Source organism: Lissotriton vulgaris, chromosome 1_1 (assembly GCF_964263255.1).
Source record: "Lissotriton vulgaris chromosome 1_1, aLisVul1.2, whole genome shotgun sequence".
NCBI lineage: Eukaryota > Metazoa > Chordata > Amphibia > Caudata > Salamandridae > Lissotriton > Lissotriton vulgaris.
The window spans coordinates 739590906-739617903 of record NC_141685.1 but is presented as its reverse complement, the minus strand read 5'-3'; the positions used below and the strand labels follow the sequence as shown (position 1 = coordinate 739617903).

Sequence of the window (26998 nt, the reverse complement as noted above, 5' to 3'; positions counted from 1 at the left end):
AAAACACATACTGTATGGAATCAGCCTTAAACAAAGTGAGTAATCAATAAAAGCAACAGGCAACCAAAATGTTTGTTTCGGAAGTTGGTCACATGCCACAACGTTTTGTGTATGTGTTCAGCTCTTGGAAATACCAGAAGGGCAAGTGTCAACTTTGATGATTTTAAGTAGTCTTGCAAGTAAAAGCAAAAGAACTACTAGTGGGCCTGCAGCACGGATTGTACCACCCTCTCAGTAGCCCTTTAAACATGGCTCAGGTCTGCCACTGCAGAGCATGTGTATGCAGTTTTAACCCCTTCGAGGCTAATGACGAGCTGGGCTCGTCATGGCGCTTACCTGCCGTGCGCGGATGACAAGGCCAGCTCGTCATGAAATAAAGTAAAACAACAATCCCCAGCGCAGGACGGGAAAACGCCTAGCAGCCATGGGGTTAAACTGCCATTTTGACCTGGCAAGTTAACCTACTTGCTAGACCCAAACCTTCCCTTTTATTTTATGTAAGTCGCCCCTAAGGTAGGCCCTATGCAGTAAAATGAGCTGTGAGCAGTGTATTTAAAAGGTAGGATATGTACTTTTGAGTTTTACATGTCCTGGAAGTGAATAACTGCTACACTCTTTTCACTACTGCAAGGCTTACCTCTCCAATAGGGTTACTTTGGGATTGAGTTAAAACATCTTTTAAGTGTAATTTCCAATTGGGAAAATATACAGATTTAGAGTTTGAAGTCTCTGGATTCACAATTTAAAATCAACCCTTAAGGTGAAGTTGTATTTGAAATTGTAAGCCTGAAAATACCACTTTTAGAAAGTTGGTATTTTCTTACTTAAACCATTCTGTGCCTCTGCCTGTAACTGAATACACGTCTGGGTTGGGTGATAGATGGGCTTTGTGCATTCCCTCTACACAGTCACACAAAGGGAACTAGGGTGTGTCATTTGCATGTTTATGGCCCATCACCATGCTGATGGGCCTTCCTGAGGTAGATTGGGAGGGAGGCGCTCACATTTGCACCTAAATATTGTTGAGCATGTCCCCACAAAAAGAACTACCTCCCCCCCTGTAGCGTGTTCAGGGGCAGGAGAGGCAGGGACCTTTCGATCTTCAAAGGCCTCTTTGATGTCTCCCCCACTTCAAAGGCCCATTTAAGCACTGGACCCCTGACAACACCAAATACCATAGATGGTAAGCTATACCAAAGTGGCAAATAACCTGGGTTTGGTATGGGATCCTAATTTACCTTTTACACATGCAGAATAACGCAGTGGTGGAGAGGCCTTTTGACAAGCTTCAATAGCTAAGCCAAGCCTGGTCTTTAGTACAAAGCCAATTACAATCCGCAGAGAATCAAGCTTTGATTTATTACAAATTGGACCATGGCAATGTTTTGTATGTTTGTCTTCAAGGTCACCGTAAGTGTCCAGCTGATTTCTAGCTTCAGAAAGTCAGACCATATCTCAAAGTTTATACACTTATTACTCTTGATAGGGATTCTGAGTAGTGTGTCCTGCAAATTACTGTGCATGATTTTAAATGTATTGTCCTTATCGATGGTCTACAGTAAGGCTGTTAAATGCATATTATTACCATAAGATAGGAACAGCTTGTAACTCAGTGCCTCAGTTTTATTCATGCAAGGCGAGATTCAGTTCACGATATGGTTATTAATAACTGAACAGAAATAGTAACTTGCACTTCAGTGGGGCTCTGGAAAAGTGCAGATTCTGGAAAGGTGCACACTCAATCTATGTCTCCAGTACCGGAAGACGCCAACGTATTTTTACTAAGAGCGAACACAATGCTTTCAGGTCGTAAGGCGGTCTTCCACGGCAATCAATATCCAAGCTGTACTCACCATTCTAGTGTTAACTCTGAGGAAGGATGTGGTCACAATCAGAATTTAAACTTCTTTAGAGATTTATTGGGTGATCTAGGGAAGGCAGGCAGTGTAACTGAGGCGTGGTCAAGATTGGAGGAGTAGGCAATTATTATCTCTTATGTTACGTTACTCTACAGAGGGTTCGAATCAAAAGAAGAAGTAATAGGTTTCTGAAAACAGGTTATGAGTGTCTGAACACCTTTCCTCAATGAGTTTGTTTGCAGAAATGGTTTAAGAACTTTGCTGATCTAATTCAATCTAAATACGGCAATCAATCTGTAAAATGTGAATAATGGCGATTAAAGTAACTGAAATGATGTAAAAAATAAAATGGATAAAGCTAAGACTATGTAATTGTAAATTAAGAAGGGACAGAAAATATGACATGCATTCTTATGCTCTAGTAGTTCTACAACATTGTGTGCTCATTTGTCGACCTTGGTGTCCATTCACTGCTGGTCAATATGAATAAAAGGTCTGTTGGCGAGCCCGGATCTCCTCTCCCATTACGAGAGGACTGGCAATGGACCATGACACTGCCAAAACCGCAACGTTCACTTTCAGCGCTGCACCCCATACCAGACACTTGGTTCCCAAACCCTTCTAATGGCAATCCCTCTTTTACTGCAAATAACTTGTCCTGTGTGTAGACAGATAAGTATATATGAAATATCAGTCACCTTTAACCCACAAATCCCCTGAAAGGAAGGCATTGCTCAGAGTAACTTTACCTGCATGCTTGCTGACTGCCCTTACCTGAATAAAAGGTATTGATTTTGGCAAGTTCCTTTTCACAGGTCTGGAAGAACTTCTCCTCAAACTTGGCAAAATACCTCTTGACTGTGTCTTCATCTGTAACTGTGAGAGAGAAGATAACAAATCAGATGAAATTCACATAGCAAGATATATCAAAGTTGCAGAAAGGAGGAATGGCAGGAAGAGAACAAGTGGAAATGGGGAAGAGAGGAAGAAGTGAGTGTACAGCAGTGGAACAAAGAACTGAGTAGAGCGCTCGGGCAACTTCGGCAGTGCACGCAAGAACACAAGCAACTAAGAAACCAACCCATCCCAATCAACAATGCGCCTTTCCGATCTTGATCATTTTATAAATATTTAATTTTAAACTGATTTTCAATAATTCCTCTAGACCACATGTGGTAGTGTTCTGTCTCTCCCAATTTTAGACCATATAGCAGACATGAAAACCTAACAATATGTATTAAAATAGGAGCCGCAAAGGCGCTAAAATAACTTCATAAATAAGAGATAATAGATGTTAAATAGTCTGATAAATATAAAGTCTCAGGTAGGTCTGAAGGAGGCCAGAGTCGAATGTAAACTTTTTAAGCACATATTGAGCTTGAGACCTCTGCTGCGGTAAAGTTTGCATTTCAACACTTGTTCAGAAAGATGAATGCCCTGTTTTATGTTCATGAACAAACCATGGTTTATGTTCAGAATGGATGACCAAACAATGGCTGCACATTCCACCCAGATAAACGGTAAGGTCGCTTTATCCAAATCAAGATACCAGCTTAAGAATGTTAGCGTGAAAAAAAGTGTGGCTTCTAGTTCCAAAAAGGTAGGTGCATTTAAGACTAGGCTGTGTGCTCGTTCCCTAACCTGGAAATAGGCAGTTAAGGAGAGTGTTGAGTTGAGCTGTGTCAAGGAGTGCGGGAATGTGGGGGATATCCTGTTGCTAAACGTTTCCTAGCACAATTTGCAATCAAAGTACTCTTAGCTCCAAGCATGTGTCCTACTCGGAGAGGTAACAAAGTGTATGCAAAAGAGACAACTTAACCTTTCCTGATCCTTAGGAATGTACAGTTAGTACAATAGATCAGCGTAAAAGAACACAGCTTTACAGAGTTTTCATACTTTAATGATAAGAGCATCCAGTTACTAAATTTTGACACAAGCATCAGCAAAAAACTGCAATCATCACTTTGGAAGAACCAAAATCAACCAATTTGTAAAATATGGCCAAATTCTGCGCACAGCACATTGTGCAGCCAGACGTGATTGTAGCATGATTTCTTAATTCAGCAGAAGTCTTACCAAAGAAGGGATCTGCGGGTGCCCCTATTACAACAAAAACATAGCAAATGAAGACTATCATTTATTAAAGGAAAGGAGGGGTAAAAGAACATCCAGTGGCTTTATTTGGATAGTTTAAGCAAAATTTACAAAATCAAGCATCTGAGTCATCCATGTCCCATCTTCTTCAATCCTCTAATCCCAGTTGTAGCCTTACAACACTGTGCACCATGCCTGTGATTTACTAATCAACATACTGTAAGAAATAAGCACCTTCGTTTCTGTAGCGGAGTTTCCATTTCAAAAAGTGACAGGTTTCCCAGTGGCGTTTCAGTACAATATGAATGCTCTTAAAGTTACAATGAATGTAACTTGCAAAAAAAGGACAACAGAGCAAAAAAGGTGGAAAAAACCTGGTTTATCATCACTGAGGCATGGTAGGAGGCCCAACTGATAAGGGAATGCGTGAGCAATAAGGTTGAGGATTCGTGGCGCAAAATACAGTAAGCCCATTCATTATTAGCAGCAAGGTGATGTTGTCATTAGAAACAACCTTGGTGATCAGGAAGTATTTGAGGGATAGTCTCAAGTACATTATAATATTCAAAGTCCTCAACTGTAGTTTTGTTTTAGGCTACTGGCTTTTGTTGTGGACTTTCGTTTTATTGAGGTGAAAGAGCAAAGAAAGCTACACCTCAAACATAAAAAGACGGTCCTTTGTACTAAACACTGTGCTTAACTATCTAGCTAAACCACCCAAAACGACAGGATAATCTTAAATTAATTCACTAATATATTTATGTGGAAGACATACAGCCTATGTTTGAAGATACCAGCTTCCCTGTGACGTACAAGATCAGTCTTAAAACAAATTTCTTGACAATACGGAAGTCTGACGGAATTCTGACAGGTTGGATACCCAAGCCTCAGAAGAACAAGCATTTGCAATGCAATAGGTCTTGCATTAGGAAAGTTTGAGGTATTGGTATTGTAAATGACCAATTTTTTATTTATATGTTGGTTTTGAAAATAGCGAAATAAATAGCTTTGTCATTTACAATGCCAATAGTTTTATCTTTCTCAAATGTGACACCTATAACATTTGTAATGCAATATGTGTTGTATTTACATGACATAGATGTATTGATATTACAAATAACAATGGATTGTAATTTTTTTAAATAATTAATACAAAAAAAGTTATTGTAATGTATAATGGCAATAGCTTAAACTGTTGTAAATAACTTTTGTGAAGATTATGTTCATTGTATTTTATTATGACAAAATCCAAGAACAGAAGTGAAATATTAACATCTTTTTGTGGCATTTGTAATAAAGCTTGAAACATTGAGAGAACATATTTGAACCAGTTGTTGAATGGTTGCACAGATTGATGCTACGGTGGCGCTGAGTGATGTGGTGGCAACGAGTGATGCTGTGGTAGCGCATAGTGATGTTGTGGTGCCCCTGAGTGATGCTGTGGTAGCGCATAGTGATGCTGTGGTAGCGCATAGTGATGTTGTGGTGCCCCTGAGTGATGCTGTGTGTGAGAAGGTGGCCTGGTATATGATTTTCACTATTCTAGTGAGCACCTTGCACCAGTCCAAACAACCCTTATGGTGATGGTTGTAAAGTCAACCTTATAGACCAGCTATCCTAGTGGTAGCATGGACAAAGCAGTCTTAGGCTAAACTCAAGAGGGCATGTGAATCCAGCTGTTTTACCATATGTAACCCCTTTAATACCAAATGAAAGGACACCACACAGGATATATATAAAATAAATATGTTATTTATTTCTAGACAATCCCTCTGAACTCTTTATGAGGTCAGAGGCACAAGCACAATACAAGATATTTAATTAAAACACAATAAGTTGCACAAAATACAGTAGGGCCCTAGGGGCACGCTAAACCATATACTAAAATAGTGGTATAAGGACCACTACACAGAAAGTGAATATTCCTAAGGCCTAGGGAATCGCTGGGGCTACGCTGAACAGGAGGCCCACGGGATGCATGTGCAATGTCTAAACACACACGCGAGTTACCATAGGGAATGAATGGGAACGTAAAAGATGGAAACTAGTTTTTTTAGGGCACGTCCGACTGGACTCGATGAAAGTTACTTGAAACCTAGACAGTTGGATAGTCAATGCCCACAGGAGCACCGGAGTACTTGCGTTACCTCACCCGCAGGAAGCGGGTGCATAGGTGTCAAAGTGTGTCTGGTTTCGTCGCTGAATCCTACGGAGCCTTGAAGAAAGATGCTGCAGGCGACCAGGAGAGAAGTGTCCGGTTGGATCCAAGGGCGGATCGAGGATGAAGAAGACCTGAAAGCAGAGGTGACAGAGTCTGGGTCACTAGCCAGTGACCAGGAAGGAACCAGGTAATGTCGCGAAGCAATCAGGTGATATCGTGAAGCTTGTCTCTGCAGCCACGTGGACCAGGAGGCGTCAACGACGACCAGGAGTCAGGCACGGACTGTCCCACGAAGGCTCTCGCTGTTGGCGGTGTCGGCTTCAGGATTGGAGTCTAGAAGACTTGGCAAAGGCAACCCACGCAGGAAACAAAGTTGGCTTCTTAATCAGACCAGCAAGGTCTGATGGGCTGCTTCTTTTCAGGGAAGCAAGGGCCAGTCTGGAGCAGCCAGACCAGCAGTGTAAATTCAAAGGTTCGTCGCCAAGATGGCCACTAGCCAACGGGCAAGTGACCGGGCAGACGCGTCGAGCAAGAAAATGCAGAAGGGCCCCACGCAGAACTCATGGAGTGTGCAGGGCTGATCTTCGGTGCAGATGATGCTCGGGCTGTGGCTTCTCAATCCCCAATGCACAGCTTCGAGGGTGCCGAGGGTGCTGCACAAAAAGCAAGTCGCAGACTTTTCAAGATGGCCGGTCCCATGTCTTTCGTCGCCTCCACGGGTCTCAGCTCTGCTGGGTCTGTGGATCGGGCTGTTGGAAGTCTGGAAGTCCGGTTCTTGTCAGGCTCTGTGCTCGGTCTCCGGCGGGAGCGTCGACAAAGCAAGCCGTTGATCGCTGGATGGTGCCTGCTTGTGCAGGGTGGTCACTCCTTGACCACAAGGGAGATTCTTCAGTCGTCTTCTTGCAAAGTAGATCGTTGAAGGTCCAGAGTTTCGTCTCAAAGTTTCAGTCAGGATAAAATCCAAAGTCTTGGGACTCAGCTCCTACCTATATACCAAATCTAGGGGCTGGATTACCTGCTAGGTCCCTCCTATGGGTGGGACCAGGGAAGGGTGTGGTTACACCCCTTTCCCTTTGTCCAGTTTCGCACCAGAGCTGTGGCTGGGGTGCCCCAGCATCGGTTTGAACTGGACTATGCATGGGACACCTTGTGTACCCCAGGCAGTGTCTCATTTCTTTCAGTCCTCCCTGCCCTAATACACAAAAGCCTGTCTGGGGTGGTGCTAGCACCTCTCAAGGCAGGAAACCTATTGTCCAAGCCTCCCTCGCTGGAAGGACTCCCAGCAGCAGGAGGTCAGACTTGTGTCTGTGGCAGCAGCAGCATCCATTTTGTGATGCTGAGGCTCTGGTTAACTTTAACAGGGAATAGTAGGAACAACATGTCTTCTCACTCTAGAAGGGTGGAATGCTACCCCCGTCGCCAGAACTGGCGAGGGGGAAGTATTCCAAAATGTATGACACCTTACTCGACATGTTTTGATAAAGCCAAACCAGAGTTAGCATTTAAACGCGAGGTTCATAATGCACTTAAGAGTATATGGTATGGCAATATCCTAGAACAGCTATTAGGACATGGTTCCGAAATCTGCAGACAGGCTCAGCTCATGCTAGAGCACCATCTCACATAAAACCAAGCACTCTGCCTCCAGGATTGTTAAGGCCTGCCATAGGAATGACTAATAGGTGTATATGTGTCTAGATATAAGGTTAGATATAGGAATACTATATCTAAGCAAGTGGTGATTACAAGACCTTGCCCCAGCCGAGTGATCAGCGAGTTGTGTCAATGTGAGTGGCCAGCCAGGGGTGGCATAGTACATGCTGCAGTCCCTGGTAGGCCTTGGATGCACCTACGCCCTGGGTACCTATAGTACACTATACATGGGCTCATAAGGTGACCCAGTATCCAATTGGAGATGTACCTAAAGTACATGGAGTCCATTTTACAGGGAGAGCAGATAGTTGGCCTGGGATCCTGCTAATCAGGGCCCCAGGCTAAGTCGAAAACCAGCTAAACACTGGGCAAAAAATCTGGGGTAACCATAGTCAGGTATCCACCTTCCTACACTGTGGTGGTGCTGGGAGATGCTGTGGTGATGCGATAGATAGATTGAGGGCGATAGATAAGAGTGAGGGCGATAGATAAGAGTGAGGGCGATAGATAAGAGTGAGGGCGATAGATAAGAGTGAGGGCGATAGATAGATAGAGTGAGGGCAATAGATAGATAGAACGGTATTGTGTGGAGTGTGTGTTGCATTCAGTAGAGTAATTATGTGGTGTGTAATTATGTGGCACGGAGTGGTATTTGGAGTGTATGTTGCATTGAGTGTAGTGTAATTATGTGGGGTGTAATTATGTGACACTGAGTGGGATTTGGAGTGTATGTTGCATTGAGTGCAGTGTAATTATGTGGCATGTAATTATGTGTCACTGTGTGGTATTTGGAGTGTATGTTGCATTGAGTGCATTGTAATTATGTGGCGTGTAATCATGAGGCACTGCGTGGTATTTGGAGTGTATGTTGCATTGAGTGCAGTGTAATTATGTGGCGTGTAATTATGTGGCACAGTGTTATTTGGAGTGTATGTTGCATTGAGTGCAGTGTAATTATGGGCGTGTAATTATGTGGCACTGAGTGTGATTTGGAGTGTATGTTGCATTGAGTGCTGTGTAATTATGTGGCGTGTAATTGTGTGGCACTGAGTGGTATTTGGAGTGTATGTTGCATTGAGTGCAGTGTAATTATGTGGCATGTACTTATGTGGCACTGAGTGGGATTTGGAGTGTATGTTGCATTGACTGCAGTGTAATTATGTGGTGTGTAATTATGTGGCACTGAGTGGGATTTGGAGTTTATGTTGCATTGAGTGCTGTGTAATTGCGTGTAATTATGTGGCATGTACTTATGTGGCACTGAGTGGGATTTGGAGTGTATGTTGCATTGACTGCAGTGTAATTATGTGGTGTGTAATTATGTGGCACTGAGTGGGATTTGGAGTTTATGTTGCATTGAGGGCTGTGTAATTGCGTGTAATTATGTGGCACTGAGTGGGATTTGGAGTGTATGTTGTATTGAGTGCAGTTAATGATGTGGTGTGTAATTATGTGGCACTGTGTGGTATTCGGAATGTATGTTGCATTGAGTGCAGTGTAATTATGTGGCACTGAGTAGTATTTGGAGTGTATGTTCCATTGAGTGCAGTATAATTATGTGGCGTGTAATTATGTGGCACGTAGTGGGTTTTGGAGTGTATGTTGCATTGAGTGCAGTGTAGGCGAATGGAGCAGTTCTCAGGTTTACCAAAGACTATAGACTATGCTTTGAACTGCGGTAGCACAGAAGAGAGTTTCGCCACAATTAAATTAGAAGTTAACAGGAAATCTCTTTACTCTCCTCAGTTAGACTCCAGAATGATCATGACAGATATGATCACAGTAGCAAAATTGACATTTGGACTATATCTCCTTAGCCAAGGAATGCCAAAAGCCATGGCATAATTAGGAGAGGCTATTTTATCCAGAAGAACCGTTAATACAATCTTCAAAAGAGACCCGTTATCTTAAAGAAGCGTTTCTGACCAGATCTGAAGTTAATGGTGCACCATCAACAGTTTGAACTATTTTAGTCTTAGTCCTTCTGCGAATATTGTTTTTAGGTCTCGCCTGTCGATGCGCATGCGCATCGAGCAAGCGAGACTATGGGGGCTTATCCACTCTTTGTTCAACTTGCAAGGAATCGTGGCGATTCCTTGCAGTGCCCGTGACTTTTAAGCTCAATGCGCATGCGCATTGAGCTTAAAAGCGCGTGCACATGCCCCCAGCCGTATTTTCCCTCAAGGCGCACTCCTCCCACACCCCCGCTCCGCCCCCCCCCCCCTGCCCGCCGTGTCGCATTTCTCCTCCCCCTCCCCTTCCCCTTCTCTGCCTTCCCTCCGTCTTGTCTCTTCACTTCGCCGTGCCTACCCTACTCTCCTCCCCCCTCCTCCTCCTACTCTCCTCCCCCCTCCTCCTCCTACTCTCCTCCCCACTCTCTCTCTCTCCCAGCACTCTTCTACAGTCTTTCCGCTGCAACCTTCCATCGAATCTCTTCCTCCTACTGCTCCCAATACTACCTTAACTGTTCTTCTCTTCACTCCTAACACCGTCCTTCTTATGTTCGTAAACCACCCGCTCCTCAGGTTGCCCCGTCCGCCTTGATCTCGGAGCCGATCCTTCTCCTTCCCTCCCCCGATTATGTTTCTCCTTCGTGTCGCCCCGGTATTTACCTTCTTAGGCTCGCCGTCACCGGTCAGTCTTGCCTGCAGCTTCTCTACCGTTTCCAGCACCCCCACGGCCGCCATCTTTAACTCTGGCAGGGCCGTAACAGGAAGTGACTTCCAATAATCCCACCCCCATCGCTCTGACCAAGGGCGCCATCTTTCTTATGGGCATGCGATTATGACCCAGAAGTAGAAGTGTCAGCTGACCCTGTTTGTTTTGGGCATTTACCAAGGGATGACTATTTCCGACACCGGAAAAGCCGCCATTTTATCCGAAGCAGAAAATCAGAACGCCTGCGCGGTTCAGTCTGGCATTAAAAGAGACACTTGTGTTGTTTAATCTAAACAAGAGTAAAAGCCATGATCGGAGCGCACCTCTTCACCTTCTTAGAAGTACTTAAGAGGCACCTTCGTACCCCCTCCCTACCCTACCCCCAAAAAAGCTTGCTGATGTTAGTGCCGATGTCCTGTCTGCAGTTCAGAGCCTCAGAAAAGCTGGGAAACCACTATTTTACACTGATTTTCAACTCGTTTTCGCTGACATCTGTGCTATCCGCTCCTCACCCGTTGGCCGTGCGTCGGGAACTGCTATGAGTTGACAGGTGCGGACTACATTTGGAATTCCATCCAGACTGGTTAGTGAGCGCATTCCTGTACCCCACCTTGCACAGATTAAACAAGCTGCTAATGGCGCAAAATGGCCGCAGCTTCACTTTATTCGCATTTCGACATAACAAAACTCACAGTTCAAATTTAACCAAGCACAATGTCCTCAATTGCCCAAATTATTTGTTGCTGAAGTCCAGTCCTTAGTCGATACAGCACCCTGTGACAGCACTCCGAGCTCCCCTTCTCAACTAGGGTGTAGCACCTCTCTTGCGGCCTATAGGCTTTGCTGCCAAGTGTTGTGGGCAGCCTTCGTAACTGACCCGGGCACAACAGTCACCCGAAAGCAGCAGCATAAGCAGAAGGCTTGACCCTGCTTTGGTCAACATACATTTGTTTGATATAACCACAACACCCGTTTTACTCAGGCCCGGTGCTGCAGCGCGACATATATCAGGGGCCCAGCGTAGCCCATAGCTTCTGCACGCTGTTAATGTGCTCCTTTCGGTAATGATGCTTTGGACCTGAAAGCAGCAATAGAAGTGGGAGGCTCGGGCGGAGCTGCTCTCCTCTGCCCTCGCCATCAAAGGGCACAGCAGTCACCCGAAAGCAGAAGCAGAAGGCTTGGACGGAGCTGTTATCTGTAGCAACTGCCATTGATGATCAGAGCAGTCACCCAAAGCGCCGTGTCCAGAGCAGGTAAGGGACCCATGGCTTCGGGGAGCCATCCTGAGTGTTTGTCTGTACCTAACCCTTGCACCATCTCACCCTCACACCATCTCACCCTCACTCACCCTCACACCCTCTCACACCCTCACCCCATCACCCTCACCCTCATACCTCCTCACCCTCATCCCCCTCAATCCCACACACCCTCACCCACACTCACACACCCTCACTCATCCTCACCCCCTCATCCTCACACCCCCTCACCCTCACACCCCCTCACAACCCTCTCAGCCTCACTCAGCCTCACACCCCCTCACCCTCATACACCCTCACCCACCCTCACCCTCGCACCATCACCCCTCTCCCTCACACACCCTTACCCTCATCCCCTTACCCTCACACACACTCAGTCACCCTCTCACCCTCACCCCCCCTAACCCTCACCCTCACCACCTCACACACCCTCACTCACCCTCACTCACCCTCACACCCTCACACCACTCAGTGCTACAACACATATTGTGTTGCAATAGGTGTCACATTTGCAAAAGATAAAACTATTGGCATTGTAAATAACAAAGCTATTAATTTCGCAATTTTCAAAACAAGCACATACATGAAAAATGTGTCCTTTACAATACCAATAGCTCAAACTTTCCTAATGCGAGACCTATTGCATTGCTGTGCTTCTCTCCCCTGCTGCACTCTCCTGCTCTCTAGAGATGTGGCCTAACACCACAGCTGCCATCTATGTCACGTAAATACAAAACATGTTGCATTCCAAATGCTATAGGTGTCACATTCGCGAAAGTTATAACTATTGGCGTTGTAAATGACAAAGCTATCAATTTAGCTATTTCAAAAACCAACAAATAAATAAAATATTTGTCATTTACAAGACCAATAGCTCCAACTTTTCTAATGCGAGACCTATTGCATTTCCAATGCTTGTTTCAAGTCCACTCATGATCAATAAAACGTCCATGCGCCCCACAAACAAACAGTAAATAAATAAATAAATAAAACAAGCAAATTAAAATCCTTTGACACAGCCACATATTCTTTTGTATAAGTGCGCAATACGCATGCACCCACCCAAAAAATAACGCAGACAGCATTTTTTCTTTTTAGTTGCCAATCGGAGTTGGATCGGTAACCTAAAAGAAAAGAAAAGGCCCCAAAAAAGTTTTTTTCCTGAAGTGGGCGGAGGGGCGGGGGGTCCTGATGGTATCAGAAGCAACACTAGATACTGTGACGCAACATCCCAGAGGAAGGGGGCAAACAACGAACCACCACTGGGGAGGATTGGGGTAGAACATTGAAACAACAAGGGTGGGACACGAAAGCAACAGCGGGAGGGCTGGTGAGGGGACACGAAGGCATCGTGGGGAACATGAAGTTATGGGGTGAATATACTCAATTGAGATGGCTCGCTAACACTAATGGAGTGCTCTGCACTAAAGAAACAAGGAGTGAAAGGGTGCTTTCTGCCACTTCTGCTGTTTTGGTGACACGGAGTGGTGTTTTCGATGAGTGAAAGGGTGTATGATGTCACTTGTGCTGCTTTGATGACTCGTGTGGTGGTGTGGTGTTTTCGAGGAGCGAAAGGGTGCTTGTTCTCACTTCTGCGGTTTTGGTGACTCGGTGTGGTGTTTTCTATGAGTGAGAAGGTGCTTGTTGTCACTTTTGTTGTTTTGGTGACTCGGTGTGCTGTTTTCTATGAGTGAGAAGGTGCTTGTCACTTCTGTTGTTTTGGTGACTCCCTGTGGTGTTTGAGAAGTGCTTTATGCCACTTCTGCTGTTTTAGAGACACATTGTGGTATTTACGGGGAATGAGGGTGCCTGATGTCACTTCTGCTGTTTTGGTGACTCGGTGTGGTATTTCTGAGGAGTGAAAGGGTGCATAATGTCACTTGTGCTGCTTTGATGACTCGTGTGGTGTTTTCGAGGAGCGAAAGGGTGCTTGTTCTCACTTCTGCTGTTTTGGTGACTCGGTGTGGTATTTTCGAGGAGTGAAAGGGTGCTTCATGTCACTTTTGCTGTTTTGGTGACACGGAGTGGTGTTTTCAATGAGAGAAGGGTGCTTGATGACATTTCTGCTGGTTTTGTGACTCGTGTGGTGTTTGAGGAGTAAAAGGGTGCTCGATCTAACTTCTGCTGTTTTGTTGACGTGTGGTGGTTTCGAGGAGTGAAAAGGTGTTCAATATCACTTCTGCTATTTTGGTGACTTGGTGTGTATGATACACACTTTGCATAGCAAAGTCTTGACTATGTCTTAATATTCTTTGCCTCTGGACTGTTGTTCGTTCCACACATTCGTGCAATGGTCTGAGGGATCAACCTCCAAGGTTTTCTTCTATGCGCAATATTCCCTTCACTCCGAACCGTGTTTTTTCCCTAAGAGTGGGGTTGGACTTGGCCCTCTCTGCAGGGTCATCCCTGAACTTTTTGCCTTCCTCCAATATTCTCTCTGGCCTGTTTTTATTTGGTTTATGCTCTCCCTACTGAAAAGTGTAAATGTGATTAGTGTCCATGATTGACTTATTTTGTTTACTGTCAGACCCCAGTAAAGTGCACCAGGAGTGCCAGGGCTTGTAAATACAAATGCTGCTGGTGGGCTTGCAGCACTGGTTGTGCCACCCACAGAAGCGGCCTAGTAAAATGTGTCTAAGGTCTGCCATTGCAGAACCTGCTTGCATTCTGGTACTGTCATGCTAGCTGCGCAAGTACACCTACTTGCCAGTCCCTAAACCTTCCCTTAACTTCATATTAGTCACCCCTATGGTAGGCCCAAGGGCAGTGTGCATTGTAAGCATAAGGAAGGACAAGCCCTGATGTGTGTGGCATGTCCTAATAGTGAATTACAGCCATTTTCGTTTTTCACTATTGTAAGGCTACCTACTCTCCATAGGCCAGAATGGGCTGCTGGAATTATTACACTCTATAATCCCAACAGACTCAGAGAGCATGGTAGAAGGTCAAGTGCAGTATGCCTGAACTCAGAATAATAAAATACTTATTTTAGTAAAGTATATTTTAATATCCTGTGTTTGCAAATACTACTTTTAGAAAGTTAGTATTTGCTTACCTAACCACTTCAGCCCGCCTCTGCTCTGATGTGTATCTGCTGTCTGGTTTCTGTGAGTGACAGGGCTGGGGATGACAGGTGGTGTATAGGGGGATTACACCAGGATGGGCGGGGGGAGTGCCCCTTGACTCTGAATAGGGCTGTGCTCTGCCAACACAATGCTGGCTCCGCCCCCTGGGGAGCGACTGATGACTCTGCCCTGCACCTGGTCCAGGAAGAGGGAAGACTGTCAACAGAGTGCTCCTGACTGTACTTGTCATCACAATGCTGGATCCACCTCCTGCGGAGAGTCTGATGTCCCTGTCCTGCACACTGAAAGGAGAAGCCAGGACCTGAAAAACAAAGTGCTCAGAGACTGACTGGATTAGGCAAAGGCCCCCCTGGCCTGCGAGAACAAAAGAAATGGTGTATAAAAGTAGGAGCCCTGCTCCTAAGAAATCAGATCCTGTTTACGCCAAGAAGAAACTCTGCATGAAGAGAAGGACCTGGGAAAGCTGCATGGAGGACTACTGTCTCTAGCCTGAGAGACTGGCCTGTGGTGGGTGCCTTGCTGCAAGAAGGAGAGAGGAGAAAAGACTGAAGGACTTTTTGAATTCAACTTGTGCATCTTTGTGAACAATCTCCAAGGGCTTGCTTGTGAACTTTCCCCCTGAACTGCGCCCCAGGAACAGTGGGCGCTACCCCCTGAAGAAGGAAGCTGCTGCTCGGGTTGACTGTCTCTGCAACGCTGCCCACTGAAAGTTGAGTGTGCTGTGCCCCGTCATCGCGCACTCTGAAGAGCCGTGCAATCCCCTGTCCTGCCAAGCACCGTGACTTCTGCCCGCCGAGCTGCAGCTCGCAAAGTAAAGGTCAGCCTCGCCTGACCCGAGCACCGTGACTGTGCCCCTTCGAGCCGTAGCTCGCAATGCAAAGCAAAGGACCCGTCCAGTCAGAGCACCTCAACCCTGTGGCCCCCGAGCCGTAGCTCCCATCGTAACGACTGGCGTCTGCCTGCGCTCACTCTCCGTGTGGTGCCCTGTTGATCGCGCCTCGCTGCTGCGTCTGAGCAGCTGCGGCTCATAGTGCGTTTGTTGGCCGTCCCGTAATTGGGATCGCACCGCACCCTGCTACACCGTCCGCCGCTTCCCCCCCCCTTCAAGATCAAGGCGTACGCTGTATTTAGAGCCGGTCCTCACACCTCATCGCCAACCCAAAGTGCACCGTGACTGCCCCTCCTCGAGCCGTAGCTCGCATCGTACTGGGGAAGCACAGTGCCGTGGGATGACTGCTCCCCACACCGTCCGCCTCTAAGCATCAAGAACAAAGGTCCTGTAAAACCGGCATCACCGTGGAAGTTGCGCTGACACTCGACGACTCACACCGCCTGTATGCACTGAGGCCCCTCGAACGCCTCAAGCTGTGCATGCGCCCCGCTTCCTATTGTGAGCGCTTGCGACCCAACGCCTGAAGGTATGAGTCGCACAAAGTTAGTACGACTCGTACCCTTTGTTTTGAGCAGTCGCGTCGTACGCGTCTAACGCGAGGGAGTCAGTAGGGACTTTCCTTGGGCATCGTACGACGCGTACAGGAGCGCTACAAAGCGTTCAGGCCACGACGAACAGCGCACCAACGGGTTACACATTGCCTGCAGTACTGTGAAGCCGTTTTGAGAACCTTTTAACCCCTTCGGGGCTGATGACGAGCTGGGCTCGTCATGGCGTAGCCTCCTCGCACGCTGATGACGAGCCCAGCTCGTCACGTAACATGCGATTTAGAAAATCTCAGCGTACGAGCGGAATTCCGCTCGCACGCATGTGGTTAACCCATTTTAAGTGTTGAACCTTGCTTTTAAGAACTGAGGCATCATTTTGAAAGTTACTGGAACCATTCTGAGAATATGAAGTCTGTACCTAAAGCCTACTTGAGAGTTTTTATATAAAAGAGTATATTTTTACTGAACTACAGTCTTGTGTCTCTGTGTGGTGGGCTAATGAGTCAGTGTGCCTGTTATGACAAATGCTTAACCATATGTCCTCAGGCCAGCAGCCATGAAGTTATGGCATTTTCTATATCCACTAACACCACCATTCTATTCGGTGGTGCCATTATCTATAACCCCCCCGGGCTGCACCTCTGAATTTAACACTCATCTCCTGGCACAAGTTATGCCAATCTGTCTTCAGAACAAAAATATACTGCTCCTAGGGGACTTTAATATCCACTATGACGACAGTAATAACCCCCTCACCAAACAACTAACTGAGAATATGGAGATACTGCAGCTGTCTCAGAGAATTAATCAACCAACTCATCGGGCCGGACACACCCTCGACCTGATTTTCTCCAATATTAACCCTATCTCCATCTCAGGGATAAGACCATTACTGTGGACAGACCACTCTTTGGTCGAGTTTGACATTCACCTACCAGCTAAAAACACTAGGCCCTCCTATCAAATAGCAAACCACAAAAGAAGTTATGCTAACTTCAAGGTTGAAACTTTCAAGAGACACTTTGTCCATCCCCCTATAGGAGAAATAAGTGTTGATGAAGCAACAGATAGACTTCAGGACCACATCGCAATAGCTCTTGAGCACTGTTCACGACGGTGTCGTGATGCTAAACCCAGGCGCACCATGTCAGAAAAGTGGTACGGCCAGGCACTGAAATCACTAAAAAGGAAATGTACTATGCTCAAACACAAATGGAGGTTAACAAGAACCCAAGAGACAAGGTCAGTCTACAAAAAAGAACTGTCGCAATATACTAAAGCCATTAGGAAGGCAAAAAAGGACTACTTTTCTCGTAGAATTACAGAGAATAAAGACTCCTCCAAAGAGCTTTTTAAAATAGTTAAAGAGCTATGTAGCCCTCCCAGTCTATCATCTAATCTGATTCCTTCACAAATAAGCTGCGACAAAATGAATAACTTCTTTTGCGAAAAAAATAGACAAGATCTATTCTTCCTTCCCCAACCCCAATGCGGGCTGCCCGGTGGACCACGAGCCACCCAACTACCAAGCCTGCTGCACTAGCTTCGGCCCATTCTCTGAAGAGGAAGTGGGCAAAGCGATGCTTGAAATTAAATCCAGCTCCCCCCTGGACCCTTGCCCTCATCATATTTTCCGACAACTCATCCCTTTAATCTGCCCAGCAGTGACTCAAGTGCTGAATCATTCGCTAGAAGCGGCAGAATTTCCATCGAGCTGGAAGAACGCCACAGTCACCCCCCTTTTAAAAAAAGCAGGCTTAGATATCAACAACCCGGCCAATTACAGACCCATTTCCCAACTTCCCTACTTGTCGAAAGTTCTAGAGAAACTGGTCAACAGGCAACTGGCCAGTTTTCTCTCGAAACTAATAACCTGCTGGATATCACACAAACAGGTTTTAGGGCCAACAACAGCACGGAAACAACTCTCCTGGCCGTGCTTGACAACATCAGAATGCATGTGGACCAGGGGAAAACAGTTGTCCTAATCCTGTTGGACCTCTCGGCGGCATTCGACACCGTCCCACACAATCTGCTCCTGGAGACCTTAGCATCTAGGGGCATTAGGGACAGAGCACTGGGATGGCTGCGGTCTTTCCTATCGGAAAGATCACAATCAGTGCACTTGGGCAAGTTCTCATCCCCTCGCCGGATCATCAAATACGGGGTCCCACAGGGGGCATCGCTAAGCCCTACTCTGTTCAACGTTTTTGTGTCTTCCCTGGCTGGAATTGGCAGAAAGTGGGGTGTTGAAATCTGTTCCTATGCCGACGACACTCAACTCACTGTAATCTTGGACGAGAAGAATAACCCCAAAGACAGGCTTCTAAACTGTCTCTCTGATTTGGCTGAATGGATGCACAAGCACTACCTTAAGCTAAACGCAGACAAATCAGAGATACTGCTGTTTGGGGGCCACACTCAATTGTGGAACGACACCTGGTGGCCAGAAGCCTTGGGTATCCCTCCTGCCCGACACCAATAGCAAGGAATCTTGGAATAACAATTGACACCTCCCTCTCCATGAAAACTCATGTAGCCGCTATATGCGGTAAAGGCTTTGCAACACTGAAAATGCTTAAAAGAGTCTTTCCATGGATTCCAATAGAGTGTAGAAAGATCCTAGTCCAGTCTCTCTTGATGAGTAGACTGGACTATGGAAACTCCCTGTTCGTAGGCATGGCAGAGTACATATTCACCAAGCTCCAAATGGTGCAGAACGCAGCGGCCAAGGCTATCTGTATGAAAAGAAAATTCGACTCGGCCACGAGTTGTCTGCGTGATCTACATTGGTTGCCAATGAAGCAAAGAGCAACTTTTAAAATGATGTGTATCACACATATAGCATTGCACAAGACAGGCCCTCTCATCCTTAGAAACAGGATTCAGTTCTACGCTCCCACCAGGAACCTCCGCTCACAATTCTCAGCACGGGCAAGAATCCCCCGGGTAAAGAGAGCCAGGATGGGTGAGCGAGCCTTTTCCCACATCGCTGCAATCAAGTGGAACAAACTGCCCATGGCCCTCCGACTCACAGAATGCCACTTGGCATTTAGGAAACAACTAAAAACCTTCCTTTTCCCCCACTTTGACTAATCCACTCAACTATGCCCACTGCATTCGCACTTTAGTAATCACAGCGCCGTGATATCCCTTTGGGATGATTGTTAGCGCTCTACAAGAAATTAAAATAAATAAATAAATTAGCCTTGCCTGCTCGCGCCACACTTCCTAAAGGGTGAGCAGGGGTTATTTCTAGGAGTAAGTCCCTTGCCCTGACTTTGAGGAGAGGGTCCCTGCTTGTCACAAGCGCATACCTGTGCCAACCAGAGACCCCCAATTCTAACAAGTGGACATTGAGTTTACTCCCCTTCTGCAATCTGGAGTACCTAAAAATTACTCACAAGTATGGGGGTAGACGAGTCCTTTATTCTCTTCCCACTCTTGCACCGTCCTCCCTAGATTCTTCTTGCCGCATCTAGATGTAAGAGAAGATGGGGTCGTAGTCCAATCGTAACACGGCGCGCACGGGGCACATTGCTGACTGAACAGCAGCTCTTTTCACCTCGTTTCACACATGGGAGTTGTCCTTTGCCAAAAATGGCCACTGTTGAAAAGTTTGCTCCGGAGTGGTGAATAGCACCACAGATTTTGCTACATAAATAATATAGCGCCCACAGCAGGGAAAAAAGCGCCCTGCGGAAATTAGCGCTGCGTTAGCGCCCGGTGTAATTTATGGAAGCTGCTCTCAAGGGTGTTATAAGTCACCTGAGACCCGACCCATCCGTCGCCCTTCTTTACTGGTATCGGACATTAAAGAAACGAGACATCGAGTCATCTGGAAACTTTCTCCACGTGTGACCTCAGGTAGTGAGGCGCGGGTGGGACGGCCCGCTGAGATGGGTGCAGCGGAATGTTCTTGCCCGGTGAAGATGGCTCATTTTAAATGCACAAAAACAGCCTAGAACAAATATATGCAGAAGAAGCAGACATGGAAACTAACACGCTTCTAGACTTTAAGAACTGCTGTGTTTATGTACACATGTTCTAGTAATGGCTGGTTTCATTTCCTTGCTCCAGACTAAAGCGCTTCGACTTTACGTAATCCTCGCTGTACCACATCTCTAATAAATAAATAAATACACATTTAAACAAGGAGAGACTAAAATAGAAAGAAAACACAGTTGAGGCTGTCATTGTATGTGCACTCCCCAGTGCACAGTGGCAGGTTGCAGGAGACACTTGCTTCCTTGTGAAATGGATCCAAAAAAGAAGCAGCCGTGAGTGGCGCGGGCCCGCCACTGCAGGCATATGTCTTCAATTATCGCGCCGTGCCGCCAGGATAATTGAAGACATATGGGCTTTGGTGCGCGTAACAGGCACCAATAGGCCATGGGCGGAGCTACGCCACCGCCTATGGCCTATTGCATGTTCTGTTTAAAAACAACACGCACTCAAAGCCCAATCAAAATGGTCCTAGGAAATAACACGCACAAGCTGTGTGGAATTTCCAGGTCCATTTTGGAAAACCCTACAAAACAGCTCACCTACACGGCTCGCCTACTGCGTGCACTGCTACGCAGTGCATCACGAGGGCTCGCCCTAAAAACCACACTCACGCTTGAAGGTTAAAACGTCAAATTATACTTACATTTGGGTATTTACCCTTCAGTATGGAATTGCAAAACGCTATATTTTCTATGAAAAGTAAAAATGCTCTGTCTCTGACTTCACTCTATACAAAAGATTTGCACAAAACAGAATTTCCCGTTAATGCCACCATTTTTAATCAATTTTTTTCCTCAAAGCAAGAACCAATAAAAGCATCCCATGCTTTACTGATAAACATAGCAATATTAACAAGCATTTGCAATGCAATAGGTCTCGCATTTTTTGAAGTTATAGATGTTGGCTTTGAAAATGGGAATGTTTTTTACAACTTTTTTTATTTGCAGTGGAATAATAATAATTGCATAGCACTATTGCTATGAGTATAAAAAAGCAAAAGTAAAAAACATTGTTAGTTTGAACACTAAGAGCTTTAACTTTCATAAATGCGGGATACATGGCAGTTCGATGCCCCCCCCCCCCTGGAGGTTGCTTTTAAAGGACATGAGGTGTAAGTTAGAGCTATTACAAAAATCTTTCTAGTTTCAAGATCTATAAAAATGCCAAAACATGGTTATTAGCAGCTCATTAAAATTTTAGACATTTTTACTTTGCAGGACAGATGAAATTACCATAACGCCGTTGGGTGGGGACAAGGGGACGTCAAATGGATAAAACACTTAAAACAAAGAAGGAGAAATTGTGAAAATAAAAAAAAATATGCAAGATACTGATGGAGTGTCAAAAACAGAAAGATCAAATACGATGTCCAGAAAGAAAGGATTAAGGATAGGAAAAAGTAAAGAATGGAAGGAAGTAAAGCCAGAAACAGAATGAAAGAGTGAAGGAAAGAAAGAAAGCAGAATTACATAACTTAAGAAAAAGGGAAATAAGAATGATATGTGAAGAAATAAAGCTAAGAAAAAGAAAGTAAGAGCAAAGGAAGGAAACATTTTTAAATAAAGGATGGGGTAATGAGAAGAAGTACAGGGAGATAAAGAAGGGAAAAAAGAATTATAGATGAATGGGAAGAAGGAAAGATGCAAATAATGAAATAAAAGTTTAAAGAAAAACAGAAATATTGCAAGGAGGAGAAGCAGTAGGGAAGAAAAAATGGCCAGAAATAAATAAGGAATCAAAAGAGAATGGAGAGGAAAGATATATTCATTTTCAGAAGGAAAAAAACAATAGAGAGGATAGATAAGAGAAACAAAGGAAGCACAATGAAGAATAACAGAAAGCTGGTAATAAAAATGGAAAGAATGGAAAAGAGAAAAAAGGCAAGTAGTAAAGGCTAGTTAAAGAAGTAAAGGCTATTAAATAGGCATCTGTTCTTCATTGGACGAACTATTTTAAAATTGTGCTGGAAGGTGCATTTTGCATTACTTTCCATCAGGGAAACAAATCCTATGAACTTTCACAGAAACTGCGGGGCTCAATCACTCTGCTCGTTCATTCTATGCCATGTACAGTTCAAAGTGCTTTATTTTATTGTTCTGGTTACTCCTTACCGCAATCCACCGCTGTGAGCTAAACAGCCAGACTGGATGCGCATCCCACTGCAGACACAGGGCTACCTGAGATCTGCTGAGGTTTATAAATGCTGCCTCTACTATACACAAACGTGAGCATGTTGCAATGTAAAACAAGGCTGTGCAAACATGATTGCATTTCTGAAATCACCTATACGCACTGGCAAAAACATACAGATTAAAAACAAATATTAATCTTTATTTGTAAGCCAAGTGCTCTTACCAGAACACGCAAAATGTGTTTTTTTAGTAAAATGCCACACAATACACAACATTAAAAAACATGAGACAATATACTTTGGCGGTAGTGTGCAGCAACAAACAAAAGGCAGGGGGCAAGCTCTGTGGGTCCGTAATGTGCCGGTGCAATCTTATTTGTAACAAAACTGAATGCTGAATGCGTTTGATTTCCAAAATGCGCTGTATTTATTTATATATGACTTGTCCCAGAGCAGACAGGGCACACTTATGACAGTAAAGCAAAGGATACTAGTTTGTTGTTAGCAATGTGTTCAATATTAAGCAATTTGGTTAAACTTACCAATGTTTGAGTCTTGTAAATAACACGCTGGTTACCGCTGCGCCTTAGTTTAAAAGAAGTATTTCTGTGCCACGCCCATGGACAGGACTTCCTGAAGGGGCTAAACATTAACATAGGCTTGCCCGAGGTCAGGCGCTGTTCACGCTATGTAGCCGCATAGTAAACCGGGAAGAAGGTAGTGTGGAACTCTGCAGAACAAAAGAAAGTCCTGCGGCCTCCGAAAGCAGCTGCCATTATTTAAGATTAGTGCAGCAGCACGTAGGCGTGCGCAGCGCTGATCTTGAACAAATAGTCATAAAAATCAGGCGCACCCATAAAAAATGCATTTTAAACAAAGCGCAGAGCACGCTAAGCCATGCAGAAGGTAGTGTGGAACATGGCTTTAACAAATAGTAATAAAAATCGAGCGCATGTATAAAAAATGCATTTAAAAAGAAGTGCAGAGCGTGCTACGCTGCGAAGAAGGTAGTGTGGAACCCAGCAGAAAACAAGTGGCGCGCACGTCACGCCTGTGTGGGCATTATCATAGCTCCTCCCACAGCCTAGTGGGGTCTATTTCGCGCTTGGTGCGAGTAATAGACACCAATAGGCCATGGGAGGAGCTATGCGCGTGCTTTGGGCCAATTGCGTGCAGTCTTTTACAATAAGAAGCACACAAAGGCCAATGTGGGAGCTGAAAAGGAAACGCACACGCACGAGCGTGTTTGATTCCTAGGGCAGCTTGGATTTCCCCGTTTTTAACTACAAAAGCTCACGCGACTTGCGTGAGCACTGCTGCGCAGTGCACTGCAGGTCGCGAGACCTAAAAATGTGAACTGGAAACCAGATGATACACCCAAATACACGTGCATATCGTCCTAACTGTTATAACCATGACATGATCAATTTAAAAAACCTTACAGGAGAGCCCTCTTTTGGAACTCAAGATAAATTTAACTTGTGTCAACTTCGTTCCTGGTACTAAAATCAAATACTGCAACGAGTGTCACACAAGACAGCTCACCGTGGTCATTTAAAAACTTCAGAAAACAACAGGTTCAACGCTAGGTTTCACACGTTACTGCGCTCCACAGAAGAATACTGATCATCATCTGAGCCAAGTCTTCAGGTTCATCTTCCAATCAGAAGAGAAAGGAGAGAGGTAGAGAGCCACACTGGTACATGGAAGAAGGGAAAGGCGAGGCCGGCACGTTAGGCACACCCAGTGCTTGAAATGAAGTGCAGGTACCCCTTGTCACAGATTACCTGTTTGCTGCTGAGACTTTCCGGTACTCTCCCATTAAAAGCATCAGAGCAGGGGTGAAAAGAGCCGGAATTATCCCTTCCAAATTAAAGAAGTGCAGGTACTGAGTACCCGAGAGTACCTGCCCATTTAAAGCACTGGGTGCACCTGAAATGTGTGTTTCTGCCATTTGTCTGATTCTGTAGCGCTTTTGGTTCTGGACACTCTTGTATACAAGTAAATTACAGCTTCTGGGGACAGGGCAAGTGTCTTAGGCTCCTCTCTTCCTAACGTATAGGCGCAATTTGTGACAGTCAAGGCTGCAAAGAATCTGTACCTTTTGAATGATCAACACCTTATGAGTGGAAAAGGCTGAACATAAAAGCACCATGCCATTAAAGTACCATGTCACTGGGTGAAGGAGTCTTCAGTCCTTACCCACAAGGAAAAGGGGCCCAAATTGCATTGCCTAACAAGAATTAACACGGCAACAGTAGGCGATCCTGAGAAATACAGAACTACAAATAGTGCTGCCATTCAAGTAACAGGGGTACAGGCTTGCGGTCATTCGCACAAGGTACTCACTGCAGAGCTTTATGTGAGCCAGGACTGACGGGTTCTCAGATAACACATTTCTGAGCAATGAATGCAAAAAAACTCTAAAGTAATAATGCACGTCAGTAGTTTATTTTCTGGATATATTTCACGTGTTTAACACTCTTAGGAAATGCAAGATTAGGTAACATATTTCCAGGATATTTTGTTTGTGTATTTTCCTTTAGTAGCATATTACTGGTGTGTGGTGCATACTTTGTAAAGAGTCACATATTGGTGTTTGTAAGGCACCGCGATCAAGAGCTCTGGAGTGAAGGGTGAAGGCAGTGTGAGTGTCTCATAGTGCCTGCCTGTGGGTCCAAAAGGTGTACAGAATACACGGTCATCCAATCCCTGGCCTCTCTGCTGAGCCCACAGAGCAATGGTCATGTATCACAGTTGCAACTGTGATTCTGTGCAAATGTGTGTAAAGAAGATAAACAGGTGTCAAAGTATTGACCAGCTGAAAGTAAAAGAAAATGCAGTGATTACAAGTGAGGGAGTGCATTGTGCATTTGCAGGGAGGGGAAGTGAAGGAGTTCTGAAGAAGTGCATTTAAGAGACATGAAAAAGAGGGTGCTCTAGATAAAAGAGAGATTTATTATAGACACATGGAGGTGGTAAGAAAAAAAGGGCATACATGTCTAACATAGAATGAACCTAACAGTAGCAAATGAGACACTCTGTAGATGACTACTCCTTTCTCTGGCCTCAGTAATGCTTAATTCACAGACTCATAATTTCAGAACTGAAACAATTTCAATAGTAATCAGGTACAACAAAATTATTGTTGTCACTCATTTATCATAAAAAGCTTCCAGCCGTTGACATAGCCAATAGTCCTGGCTAGTTTTAGATGCATGTCAGTTGTTCTGTTATATATCTGGATGCAATCGCATAAAGCTAAGCGAGGAAATAATATGCTGATTGGGTAGTACACTACAGAAATTACAGAAATGTTGTTTACAAATCTGAGCCACAACCTTATTACAGGCCATAATCATTAGACAGAGACTGCCTGGGATCCAGGGGTCCAATCTACAATACTTTAGCTAGAGTAACAGGGGTAATAGGTTGCAGTCGAAGCCCATCTGAAATACTGCAAAAGAGACTGCAATGTTTAACAGGGGTACAAAATGCAGGCATTAGTGCACAATACCTGTTGGCCTGTGCATACATTATGGGAGTACTTATAAATGACATTTCTCTAGCCTCAGCGTTAAAAGCTAAAAGTGGTTCCAAACACTAAATGGAACTCCAGAAATTCAAACAAGAGTCTTCAGTGCTCTTCTGACTGTAACTGGTTCTCAATATTCAAAAGGCTTATTGAAAGCTCAACCGCCATACCTCATTAGATACTAATGAACAGACACCAGCTCTGATGGGTGTCGGACATCAATTTTATGCATGAGTTACGGAGGTAAATGTATTCAGCTGAGAACAGAGAGGGGACACGGCATTCATCATCTGGGTTGTAGTGCGGTCTCCTGTGGTCAGAGGGTGGGTGCCTCCATTCATGGGGGCCCAGCCCATGGCTGGGAGGTGGCCCTACTGATCTGCCAGTGTGGGCCGTTACATAATTCCCAATATCAACTCCTGCAAATCGGTTTTCTTGTGGATGCCCCAAAACCTTTCAAGCAAAACTGGCAGAATCCTGCACTCCACATTCCCCACGTGTATTGAACGTCTCCCAAATAGGCACTCCAACACCACTTGGTTCCAGTCACACAGAGCACTAAAGGCACTGCCCATCTAGTCGTAGTGTGAACTCCTAGGCAATGACAGCCCTGTCAGGGCCACTGTAGACTACACAAACCAGAAACTGTTCAAATTGAAGCCAGAGCAGCAAGCAAATAAGGCGCCCCAAGCTATGCCTCCTTCCAGCTCCCTCTAGGTCTGTGCACACAGGTAAATGTATCCATTACGCCGAGGGTGTATGAGAGATCTAAATACAGACCTAGAGAACATAGGCAGTCTACAGCCTTTCAGGGGACATCTTGGTTGCCGTAGTGACTTTCTAATGGTGCACCATTCTTCCTCTCACTAAGCAATCCCTCGTTCGACACTCCAACTTTGCCATCACTCCCTTCCCTGTTCCATCCTGCTAACACTCCCTAACACCCACTTAGCTAGGGCAATATCTCGTGACAAACTAGCATGTCATCAGAGGAAATACCAGTGTATTGGAGATAAACCCTCAATCAACAAAGTTGACTTCTTGTTGCCTCGATTTTATTATTTCCTTTCCTCCATCCTGGTCCTCTTTGCACCTTAGAGATACCTCACTGTGACTA

At 45.1% G+C, this 26998-nt stretch overlaps 1 protein-coding gene across 1 annotated transcript in view; it reads right to left on the bottom strand.

Moving 5' to 3' along the window:
- Nucleotides 1–26998, bottom strand: part of XPR1 (xenotropic and polytropic retrovirus receptor 1) — a 588907-nt gene that overhangs the window by 319946 nt on the left and 241963 nt on the right. Inside the window, exon 3 of the mRNA XM_086955457.1 lies at nucleotides 2634–2735. Within this exon, the coding sequence (XP_086811583.1) occupies nucleotides 2634–2735 (102 nt within the window). The remainder of the gene's footprint in view (nucleotides 1–2633; nucleotides 2736–26998) is intronic.